This window comes from Populus trichocarpa, chromosome 11, assembly GCF_000002775.5.
Source record: "Populus trichocarpa isolate Nisqually-1 chromosome 11, P.trichocarpa_v4.1, whole genome shotgun sequence".
In the NCBI taxonomy this organism is placed as follows: domain Eukaryota; kingdom Viridiplantae; phylum Streptophyta; class Magnoliopsida; order Malpighiales; family Salicaceae; genus Populus; species Populus trichocarpa.
The window spans coordinates 16,554,807-16,567,692 of NC_037295.2; the positions used below are offsets into that span (position 1 = coordinate 16,554,807).

The 12,886-nt window shown below is 30.2% G+C and overlaps 1 protein-coding gene and 1 non-coding gene across 2 annotated transcripts; both read left to right on the forward strand.

Moving 5' to 3' along the window:
* The first annotated feature begins 229 nt into the window (after positions 1-229).
* Positions 230-1,222, forward strand: LOC7454403 (21.7 kDa class VI heat shock protein). Its single transcript, XM_002316930.4, has 2 exons — positions 230-601; positions 823-1,222. The coding sequence occupies exons 1-2, from the start codon at positions 295-297 to the stop codon at positions 1,122-1,124; spliced, it is 609 nt and encodes a 202-aa protein (XP_002316966.1). The 5' UTR covers positions 230-294; the 3' UTR covers positions 1,125-1,222.
* A 1,152-nt stretch (positions 1,223-2,374) lies between these two features.
* Positions 2,375-2,447, forward strand: TRNAA-AGC (transfer RNA alanine (anticodon AGC)). Its single transcript has one exon. It is a non-coding gene; the product is annotated as a tRNA-Ala (tRNA).
* Positions 2,448-12,886: the final 10,439 nt, after the last annotated feature.

Consider the following 12,886-nt stretch of genomic DNA (forward strand, 5'->3'; position numbering starts at 1 on the left):
TCTCTTCTAAAGGCTAAATGAGCTCTGACCCGTTCTTTCAAAATAATCTATTGGCATGCTTATTTCAGTGGGTAGCCACATGGCATCAGTGCATGGCTCTTCCATTACTTCTTACTGTTGAACAAGGTGTGAAAGGAATATATTCCTTCTTGCTTTACAGCCCTCCAAATCTTTTCAAGGAATTTGTTCTTTGCTTTCTCAAAAGGCTGCTCTCACACTATAAGAAGTCTAAAAGCCAATTAAGTATAAACTGTCTCCAGGAAAAATTCTTAAAATTCTCAGCTCTAGTTAGTAATGGCAAGTTGGAAACAGCTAGAAGTTCACACAGAAGATCAAACTCCACACAAATGGAGTGTTTCATTAAGTGAGGACATGTTCAAGAGATTTTTTTCCCTGGGAAGTCCAGAAGTGCATAAGATTTTTGGTGACGGATCACTGTTCAGTCCATTATTGTTTGGAAAATATTTCGATCCTTCAGATGCCTTTCCACTTTGGGAGTTTGAGTCAGATGTCTTGTTATCTAATCTTCGGAGCTCTGGCAAGACTAATATTGATTGGTTTCAGACAGATGATGCCTATGTACTAAAAGCTGATTTATCAGGTAAGTGTTCTTAGCAATTCGCGATCTTTAAAATTTCTGAACTTTGCTTGAAATGATGATTATGAACCAAGGAAACAATAAAACCTAAGGAGTCACAGGCTTAAATATGATTATACCAGAAGACTTGAAGATAAGGCCAAAACTCCATAGGTTTAAACTGAAGCAAATTTTCCCTTTAAGGAATGCTTTTGAATTTTCTCAAATGTTATGATTTGTTACAGCGGGAGTGGAGAATAATACCGTGCAATTCTTTGTCGAAAATGGGAAAATCATGGAAATTAGTGGTCAGTGGAAACCGAAAAGAGATCAGTCGAAAACGAAAGACTGGAGAAGTGGCAACTGGTGGGAACATGGTTATGTTAGAAGGCTTGAGCTTCCAGGAGATGCTGATTGGAAAGATACCGAGGCGTATGTGAGTAATGACATGTTTCTAGAAGTAAGAATTCCCAAGAGCTCTCTGGATTCTGATACTCCTCCAGCTCCAGGAAAAGGCATCCTGGCCAAAATTTCTGATCATCTGTAAGTTTTAAGTGAGTCTGTGAATGTAAGAAATTAAACTTTACAAGGTAATGTTACTCCTAATTCCTAGCATAATGAAATCTCTTACATCATTAGTGTAAATGACAAGAACCCTGTAAGAATATAATTTATGCCGAACCTTTAGCGATAAGAGAGTAGAGGTATGCCCATCAAAGGATCATGTTCGAAACATGAGCAAACACTATTGAGTAACCCTTGTTAAGGCAACAAAGGTTCCTTTTCACATGATGGGTTTTGGACAGCTTCCACCTTACAAGCATCTGATCTAACGAGCAACGAATTAAGAGACTGATCATGATGGCATGAAGTGGATTATAACCAAAAAAGAGTTCATCTTCTTTCCAGCTGCAGAGTTCACTACTAGCATACAGAGAAAAAGAAAAAAGGCCAAAAATCAAGAGAAAGGGAGAGGTTCATTAAGACTGGGCAATAGGCAAAAGCCTAAGCCTGACAAATCTTTACCTCCTGTTCACCTGAAAGGTGCTAAGCTAAGACTAAGACTAATTAACAAAGTCTCAAAAGGATTGTCATGCATTTGAGTAATTCCTGGAAGGGCAAACTATGAAAACTGAACATCGACAGATAAAATAAATCAGCAACTGGATTCAGCAGTAACATATATACTTGTGTTGAAACGAACATAAGCCAAATCAAGCTCCTTTATTTTCTGAAATGTCCTATAACTGTCATCAAGAGTGCTGATGAAGAATATTGAGGAAAGATCCCAGCATAATCCAATGATTGTCTCTGACATCAGAGGCCAAGCTTTGCTTAAAGAAAACATAGGTGTTTCATGCAAACTGACAGCCAAGAGTGTAAAGCAACCAAACATAAGCAGGGAAGGGTAATATACATAGCAATGTTGCTTGGACTCGGGATCCTATATCCGACACACTGATACATGTCTGACTTGCCTGTTTTTTCAAAATTTCTTTCATCTTTCCATGTAATTGAAGTGTCCAAGTGTTCATGTCTATGTCCATTGCAGGGCACGAGTAGTCTTAAGGCAAAACGAAAGCAAAATAGAGTCAAGCTTTCGAATCTAAATCAGGGAAGCCATTTGCCATCTGAAGAAGACGCTTCCGTGAGCCAATTGTATGCTCATGATCATGATCTTGCTTTTCACATACCTTTCATTATCCAAGTATGTGACAATGATTAGTCTTTATACATGTGATAATCTAATGTATATCTACTGATATATAATATATACTTCTAACGGGTAAACATCAAGGGGATGTAGCTCAGATGGTAGAGCGCTCGCTTAGCATGCGAGAGGTACGGGGATCGATACCCCGCATCTCCATTTTCTCTTTCCTTTTTTAGCAATCTCTTCTAAATTCTAATCGATGAATTAATGGATCGTGAAATGGGCCCTTAATATGATTATGGATTCAATGAAAGCTTGCTTAGATCCGTTTGAGAAGGCCCATTAAGTTTTTATTTGTAAAAAACCCCTCCCTGAAACACGTTTTGATGTTTGACTTGGCATTATTAATTAGCCCGAATAATATTCGAATGTTTTCCTTAGATTGTGCATTAAGAATCTCTCTTCTATAAAGTATTTTTATATTAGTTTGTATGCTAATTCATATTAAATTCATTCCGTGAGCAATGTTCAGAGTATATCCTCCACGTGGTTTTCAAGGTCTGAATTTTAAAAAAGAAATATATTTTCTTAACAATTAAATTATCCTTTTAAAATTATCTTTTATAAACTATAGAACTGGTTTCATCATTAATTAACAAACAAATTAGAAATCTATATATATTGGCAACAAGCAAGCTATATCTAACGAGGTATTTGAGAGTGGTAATCGGTAAATATTATTTTTTAAAATATTTTTTGTTCGAAAATAAATTAAAATAATATTTTTTAAATTTTAAAAAAATTATTTTTAATATTATCATATCAAAATAATTTAAAAACATTAATAATAATTTATTTAAAAATATTTTTGAAATGTAAAAATAAGGGTTGTAAATCTCATAAATTTTTCTTCTATTTTTTACCCTTCTGGCCTGCCGTTCTTTTCTTGTTGCTCCTAGCAAGCATGGAAAATAAGCAAACTGGCAGGCATTTTGCAGAGGTGAACTAGCTGGAACCCTCCGGCGTAAAAGTAACAAATCTGCCAAATGTTTGGTTATCAAGCCTTTGTATTGACACAAACAACAGACAGCATAATTAGAGTATCAAGTTTTATTTTAATCTCACGGATTAACCAAAGGAGTGAAATTGACTAAGCTATGATTGCTATGACGTTAAATTGACTAAAAACTACAATTTTTTTCTCTTAATATTTTTTGAAAAATGGAGTTGCCTTTTTTCTTAATTTTTTTTAAATGGTTTTGCTTTTTTACTATGGTTTTATTTGGGAACGTGATTTAAATTGTGTTTTTTTAAATTTTGAATTTTTTTTATGTTTTCATATCATTTTAATGTACTGATCTCAAAAATAATTTTTTAAAAAATAAAAAAAATATTATTTTAATTCATTTCTAAGAAAAAACACTTTAAACTGCAACCGCTATCACAATCTCAAACAGACTATGTGAATGTTTTATATTGCGGTGACTTTTACGATTACATTTTAAAAAAAATACTATTAGCAGTAGTTTTATAAAAATATGTTTTAAAAACTATGTGTTCAATTAAAACAGTCGTGAAATGAATTTTTGCATGCAAAATAAATGAAAATAAATTTTCTATGAATGAAAATACATGTTATTTTAGTTTCTACAAAGCTAGAATTTGAAACGCAATTATGTGCAAGGCACATTGCAAAAGACAAAAGTTTTTTGACTAACCAAATTATTTTTTCTATGTGATTGGGCAAAAAACAAAAGCGATTGCAATGCCAAATAATCTCTAATGTAGTGTTTGATATTGCGGTAGCAGTTACTTTTCAAAGTGTTTTTTGCTCGAAAATGCATCAAAATAATATATATATTCTAAAATTTATTTTTGACATCAGCACATCAAAACGCTCCGAAAACACTAAGAAATTAATTTTAAACAAAGAATATTTTAACTGCAATGCCGAACACCACCTAAATCAAAAGCATCTATGTAATAGCTTTTTTCCCACTTTAATTATTATAAGCAAAAGTGGATATAATAAAGCAAAAGTGGATATAATAAACAAAAGTGATGTAACTCCTTTTATTTTTCACACAACCTATAATGAAAGAAAATGAAATTTGGTACTAGAGGTAGTGGCCTAGCGGGAGAAGGGACTTGTTCCCTTCTTCTGCACCCGGGTTCGATCCTTTATGTGCATGCATGTCACCCACATGGTGCCTTACCTGCTCATTGGGCTTGTAGGGTGTTCAATGGGCCCGGGGATTAATCATGGCGCGCGTAAGCTGGATCGGACACCTCGGATTATCAAAAAAAAAATAATAAAAAGAAAATAAAATTTGTCACACTCAAAATCTTTATAAAGAGAATCCGAAAAAGTTGTGGGAAAACTCACAAGTTAGTTAATTGATAATAAACCATCAAATACCTTCAAAGTTGAATGAATAGTTTCGTATAGTTTACAAATGAAATAGAGAATCAAAATCAACATCAAATCCAAAAATAATAAAAGCAAGTAAAGGAAATATACACACACGCGCGAGAAGATGCTTGCTTGTTCTATACAAAATCCTTTTTCATTTTTATTTTTTTCTTTGTTGAATGCAGACTTAAATCACAGCGGCTAGCATTAATAGCTAAATTTTTTTTTTAATTGCTAAAAATAATATTCATTGAACCCTAGTCCTGGATCCATTGTTGTTTCTAGAATTTCTTCCACTTAACATTCTTTAATGCTTCATCACGCATTCAAAGACACCAAATGAAAGAGCTTTGATTGAAGATGAAAGTTCTTATAATCTTTACGCTGAATCAAAGTAGCTAGATCTTACCTCGTTTGCTTGATAAACAGGCAAATATCATTCAGACAAATGCCACCAATCTCTTAGTATTGCGATTAACATGCAACAAACTAGTCCACGTAGTGAATCATATCAAATCCAAGTGCCCTAGCAACAAGACATGCACATGCACTAGCTAGCATGTCATCATATCTAGATAAAAGAAATGAAGATAAATAGAATGTGTTTTTCTATCCATTTTATTTAAAATGATAAAAATTCATTTTAAAATTATCCCAAAATTTTATGTATTTTTATTTTTTTCTTTAATTAAATATGTTTTTATCCATTTTATATTTATAATTTTTTATTGTAAGATATTAAGCATACGACAACCTAAATGATCCCGTGTCCATTGTATATATAGGGCGTGTTTAGAAGTGTAATAACCATAGTTTTGAAACCCGGTCCGGCCTAGCGGGTCGACCCGGGGCTAGAACCAGGCCGGGTTGAAGAAAAAACCAGGCTGACCCGACGAGTTGACCCGGTCAAGACTCGTTGACTTTTCTTTTTTTTACTAAAACGACGTCGTTTTGATTTTAAAAAAAAATAAGAACTGGCCCGGTCGACCCGGTAACCCGGTCAAAACCCGGAACCCGGGCCTTGGACCGGGCCGGGTCTTAAAACTATGGTAATAACAGTTGCTTTTCAAAGTATTTTTGGCTTAGAAATACATCAAAATAATATCTTTTTATTTTAAAAAAATTAATTTTAACATCAGTATATCAAAATGATCTGAAAACACCAAAAAAAAATAATTTTTTTTTAAATACTTTTAAAACACAAAAAAAAACGAACAGTCAGACCTAAAATGATAGTTAAGCTATTAACATAAAAAAGAAAGATGCCCAAGCATTGTTTGATTAGGTATAAAGAAGATTCGATTGTGTTTTTCAACTTGGGAAATAATTCAGCATATCTCTCCATGTAACACTCTTTAATATTAACGAGCATGGCTAAAGAAGAAGCATCCAAAATTAATGCACTACAGGATCACATGAATGGAACTGAGCACCGACAGCCAAATGGATACAGCAACTACTTCCACCATGTGAGATGGAGACCTTTGCTCTTTTTATCTGTATATGTTGCCAAATCTAGGAGAGAGTGGTGACGAAGTTTTTATTAGAGAGAGAGTGAAGAATTCTCGACACCCATTTGACGCCAAGAGAAAATTAGTTGTCTAATTATAGTATAAACCACCGGTCAGACAACCTCACGTTTGGTAATTTGACTAAGAGATATATTTTTTTTTAGTTTAACGTGGGTGTCCGGGCCAGCTTGCGCGTATCTCGACTAATCCTACGGGCCCTGAAGTTAATGACCATGTAAGCCTCCAGTGGCCTTCATATGAGCAACCACAGGGCTTGAACCTGAGACCACAGAGGGAGCAAACCTCTTGGTCCCAAACTCTTACCACTGGGTCACCACCTAGATGGTTACTAATATATTTGGTATTATGATATATGGTAATTTTAAAAAATAAATTTTATTTAAAAATATATTAAAATGGTTTTTTTTATTTTTTTTATTTTTGATATTAGAATATCAAAATTATTAAAAAATATTAATTTAATATTTTTTTCAAGTAAAATATAATTTTAAAACATATCCAAAACAAAAAATTATCACACTTTTAATCACTCATTTTAAGTTGTGGCAAAAGAAATTATAGTAAATCTTTATAAAAATTATTTTTTATATTAACACATAAAAATAGAATAATTAATAACACTAAAACAAATTAATTTAAAATATAAAAAGCTTAAATTTAAAAAAAATACGATGTGATCATAAAAACAAATAAACTCTTTATCAATTATATGAATATATATTTTTTAAAATGTCCTTTCAAGAAAAAATTTAATATTTAAATTATGAATTTAAATATAAAAAAATACATCTTGAAAAGTCCGTTATATATAACATATAAACATGTATGGATCAACATCATCATTTAACTTTACAAATTAAACAATAAAAATATCTTCTTCAATTTCTTAAATTATAGCCATTAATTCATCTTGAACTTCGAGAAGAATATTCGAATAGAAATCTTTATATCCAATTTTTTCATCAAAAATATATAATCCAATTGTTGACCCATTAGAGCCAATTCTGCTAATTATTTTTCACATACAAAATAAAAGAGTTGTTCCATATAAAAATCTAACAGCTAGATGGAAGTGGAGCCGTGGAGGTGTGGAAATTATGCTGATTCCAGAATCAGTGGAGGAGATGTTCGTCTTGGGAGAAAACATTAATCATCGCGGTTTCCAAAGCAATTATTACCTCTGCTATTGTGTAGCTGCTAGCTTTGATGATAACAGGCGGGCAAATATTTCCCTATTTTTTACCTCTTCCAGTCAACTTCTTATTTTTCTAATACTCATTCACGCATTACATAATCAGTGGCCAACCCATCTTCAAGAACAAAGATAATGCAGGTGACTTTCGTGTTTGATTGATAAATAATATTTTTTTAATATGCGTGTCCGGACCAGCTTGCATGTACCATAAATTAATTTCACGAATCTTAAATTTAACGATCATGTAATCCTCTAATGATCATTATATTAGCAACCACAAGACTTAAACTTGAGACTACATAGAAAACAAACTCCTTGATCCTAAATTTTTACCTTTGTACTACCTACTAAACAATATTATTATAGGGCTAGGACCTTCCCCAATTTTCCACCTAATTAATTTACATAATAGAAGTAGCTTAACATTAGGTTATCCTCCTTTTTTTTTTAATTTTAATATGTTGATGATAGTTATAAAACTCGGTTTAGATACAATCAGGTTCAAAACATAGGTTACTGGATTATAAGATTATTCTAAATCATATATTATTACTAATCAACCTGCAAATCATTATATACACCTAAATAAAATCTAAAATTATGTTAATTGGGATAAAAATAAAAAAACTAAATTAAAACAATATTAATTTAGATAAAAATGGAATTGATTCATTTTTTGAAATAAAATTCAGGTTTCAAATCATCAGGCGAGTTGACCCGTGAAAAACAAGTAGATTTTAATAGCTATGATGTGTATATGGAATAGTTGATTATGCCAATTATTTGTTTTCGTGCAAATAATTTGTTGGGAAATGGAAGGCACAGAGTTTTGCTTTTCAGTATTGAGATTGCTTCTAGGAAAAGTGTTGTCATGTAAAAGCTGTCAGCTTTTTTCTTTCTTTCATGTGTTGAAGCCCTGTAGAGTATTCTAGATGATTATTTTTGTACTTGAACTATATTGCAGGTGAGATTAACTTTTTTTTAATATATATATATATAAACATTTAAAAATTGTTAATGATTTTTTAACAAAGAAAAAATTTCAATTGCAGAAATTATCTGAACTAAAAATAATTTGAATAACTGATATAAATATAATTTGAATCTATTAAAAAAACCTTGAGTCAATCAAGTTAACATGTTCAACCTGTGGTCTGGGTTATGAGTTTAAAATAATCTTATAAAAAATAAATTAAAAAAATTATGAAATCTATTTTTCAATAAACATTATATTGAAGGATAAATTTAAATTGAGAAAAAAACATAAAAACAAAAAATATTATTATAGTGAATAGTATTATGTGAGGAGGAGTATAACAAATTATAAAAAAAAGGGGAAAAATACTCCTTTAGTTTTTTTTTAATTGTTAATTTACATATCACATAGTATTTTCCCCAACTTTATAGTTTCCTTTGATCCTTTCTACCCCCAACTGAGGTCAATTTGGTACTGCGGTAGCGACAGGATGCAAACACTGAATTAAAGTGTTTGGTTAATATTAATCATATTTTATTTTTCACATGGATCCCACTCAAAAACTAAGGTCGAACCTCAGTTTATGAGAAGCAATTTTTATCTGCTTCTCCTTCTCTTCTGCGTGGAGAGTGTCTCAAAAGCTAAATGCATTGAATCGGGTCCGACCTAGTAAAATAAAAAAAATTAAATTAAATTTTTTATTTTTAATTGTGTTTTGTTCAAAAAACTAGTGTTTCATATTATTCGATGACACTATATAAATTAGAAGAAGATCGCTTGATGACGTAAAATTTGTAGAATTTGATCGCAATCCTAATTTTATTCATAATGATATTTTACCTGATGTTGTTGCGCGCTTATGAAACCAATGAAACTGTAGTCCTTGTCGGATGTATTTCATACGTGATAGAATTGTAGATAATTTAATGGAACAATAAAAAATATTTTATATTAAGTATTATTCATTTCATGATGTAATAGCAGTAATTAAATCTACAATATTTAAATTAAAAATCATCAATATTAATATATATTTTTTAAAATTATTTTATTACCTCAATTTTAAAAACATTCTTAACCAAACACATTAAATTACTTTTTGTTCAACCTCAATTTCAACCACAGTTTTAACCAAACATATATAAATACCAAACCAACCTCAACCAAAAATACTTTTTATAAAACAATTTTTCTCAAACGACAACCACAACAGCTACCACAATACCAAACACAGTATAAAACGAGCCTTATGATAAATTTATTCATGACCTTAAAAAAAAGATAACAAACCATATGTTATTTGCTTTCTGATAATCTAGCGACCAGAGGTTGCCAAAAAAAATAAGGTCTCGGTTTTTCTTACTTAAAAACTTATTTTCAAATTATTATTTTTTTCCAAAAAACCTAGAAAACACTCTAAACATTGTGATAAATCTATTCATTACCTTAAAATACAGATCAAAAAATCAAAATTAACCCGAATCCAAAACACATAATCTCTGTCAGATTTGCCTCCTCAAGCAAGAAGGAGAGAAAAAAAACACTCAAGTGAAACTACCCCCATGAAATAGAATCCATTGACATTGATTTCAACCATTTTGATGGTCAGAATCGTTTTTAACGACCACTTTCTCTTTCTAAGCTGGAATTCAATAGTCCTCTCTCTTTTATCACAAAAAAAAACTGAAAAATAAAGCAAATGAACTTTGATATCAAAATTAAATTTCTAAAAATTAAATGGACCGATCACTTATAAACAAAAAAAAAAAAGATCAAAATAAACTTTTAAAATGAAATTCGAAGTTGCCATCTATGTTACTCACTTTGGTCTCCTAAATTTCAATCCAACATTTCCTTAAAGAAAAAAGGTAATTAGATGATAATCTGAGTTCAAAAAGCCTCAATTGCACAAAACAAAATTGAGGATTAAACTTAAAAAATTTAAAAAATATATTATTTTAATCTATAATAATTTAAGAAAAAGTAAATAGTAAAAAATGTTATGCTACAATGATTTCTTCACACGGGCTTAGTTTCTTTTAATTTGTTTGTGTAATCAACCATAATGAAATTCCTTTGTTTGTTTGGCTAGCCGCACAGTAACACCAAAAGTCAAGGTTGGAATTTCAGAAATGATTGCTAAAAAGATATTGGGAAATGCCATTAAAAGCCAAGGGCATTTCAGTCTTACTGCCTCCTAACAATTATAGCGCTCTTTCCCCATTTAGAGCGTGTTTGACAGTGTGGTTGTGGGTGCTTTTCAAATAACTTTTCGTACCAAAATGCATGTCAATGATATTTTTTCATTTTTTAAAAATTATTTTTGATATCAGCACATCAAAACGATCCAAAACATATAAATCATATTAAATTTTAACAAAAAAAAAATTCAAATTTTTTAGAAACACAGCCGCACCCTTATTCCCAAACGTTAGCTTCATATTCCATTTCCAGCGGTGAACTATGTATGAATAAATTAATTATATGTGGTTTTTAATATTTCTGAATTTAGTTATTTAACCTCTATACTGAAATTTTGAGCATGACGACCCTTACACTTGTCAAAGTTGGTTGAAAAATGGTGTTTTTAGCTTTTTTTTAATTATTTTTTTCGCCCAAAAACAATTCTTGATAACATTCCAAAAATTGTTTTCGTTTGTTTAAAAGCTAAATTCTTAAGTTATAAAAAACTTTTAATTATTTTTGCGTTTCAAAAACGCTTTTAAAAAAATTTAAAATATTTTTATTTTTTTATTTACTTCAAATTAATATGTTTTTAGTGTTTTCAAATTATTTTGATGCGCTGATGTCAAAAATAATTTTTTAAAAATAAAAATATATTATTTTAATGCATTTCGGCACGAAAAGTTTTTTGAAAATCAACCGCAATCACACTTTGAATATGTTGTTCTTTGTCCTATAAAAATAATTATTTTTTCCTTATTTAGTTGTCCTAAACTGCACATTTCTTATTGAAAATTCAAAAAATTAATTATCTTACCTTTAGTTTTGTCCTTCATAAAAATAGAATTTACATATTCTAATTTGATTATATTTAATTTGAAAGGACAATCTCATAAAGCTAATTAATGTTTCAATGTGTTTTGTTTATATTTTTATTTATTTGGATTCTTATTTAGAAGAATCATATATCAAGTAATAACCCAGTAATCTTAAGTTCAATCAAACATTGAGCTTAAGTATATATAAATTTGACAATCTATCAAACCCAGCATCCCTGAACCTAGTCAAGCACTGAGCCCACATGCATATAAAGATATTCTCTCTAATTAAATTAGAGATATTTTTTTTTGGTGAAGTTAGAGATATTTTCTCTTAGACACATATAAGGTTGCAATGTGATTGAGAAAAAGGTAAGAAGGATGGGCTATAAAAACATGTTGGATCCTTAGAAGAAAAGGTTCTCAATTATTATTCTCCATGACATATTTATTTTCAGAGTTTTTCTAAAATATTAATGTATTTTTTCTCAAAGAAATACTATTTTTCTAAATACTAAAATACACATAAAATCAAAGAAAATTAAAGCTATTTACCAAGTGTGTTTGTGTCTTTGTATCTTTTTAAATACAATAAGGAGATGTCTTTACCCCTGGAATCAAGAAAAAACAAGGCATGCATGCATGAGAATTTTTATCATTTCACTTGGTTTTTCTTTTGTTATTTCCATATTTGTGAAGGGTTTTCTAGTCCTTTTACATTGAATAATTGATTTTTAAATTTAAAAAACTGTTGGTGCATGCTTTTTAGTCAACACTTGTGGTGCCTCCCGTTGGCAAAACCTGCTCTTTCATCATGTCGTTGAAAGTACCGCTGCATTCTTTTCCTCTTAAGAGATGTATAAGAGTGGAGGATGGACAGTTTATCACCAGTGGTTGTTTTTTCTTCCTTTTCTTTTCTCTTTCTTCCCTTAAAAAGTACACCTCAATCCTCTTTGTTTTTTGTGTTTCGATTTCAGTCCTTATTTTTTTATTTCTAATTTTTATTCTTGGCTCTTTTTTAAAATTCTTGCTTGTTTTCAATTTAGTTCTTCAATTATAATTTTTCATTTATTATTTTCTCAATTCAGTCCTTATTCTTTTGATTTCTAAGTTTTTTCCTTAGCCTTTTTGTTAAAGTTTTATTGGTTTTCAATTTTATCCCTAAATCAAAGTTTATGGTGTATTTGTTTTTTCAATTTGGTTTTTTTTTCCTCTTTGTTAAAGTTCTTTTCTTTTCAATTTAACTCTTTAGTAAAAAAAATTGGTTGCCCTCTATTTATTTTTATTTTATTTTCACGCTCATTTTTTTTAATTATATATTTTTTTTGTTTTGGATCCTTTTTTGTGTAATTAATTTTTTTTTCGATTTTATCCTTCAGTATTTGATTTGTTGAGGAACTGGCTTTGCGGTTTTTTCATTTATGATGCTTTCAATTTAATAACTTGGGTCATAGGTTTGAAAAATTAACAAGGGTCGACATCATTTTTTTGCTCATTTTCTTTTATGATTTCATAGTTTAACATTGTTTTTTTTTTC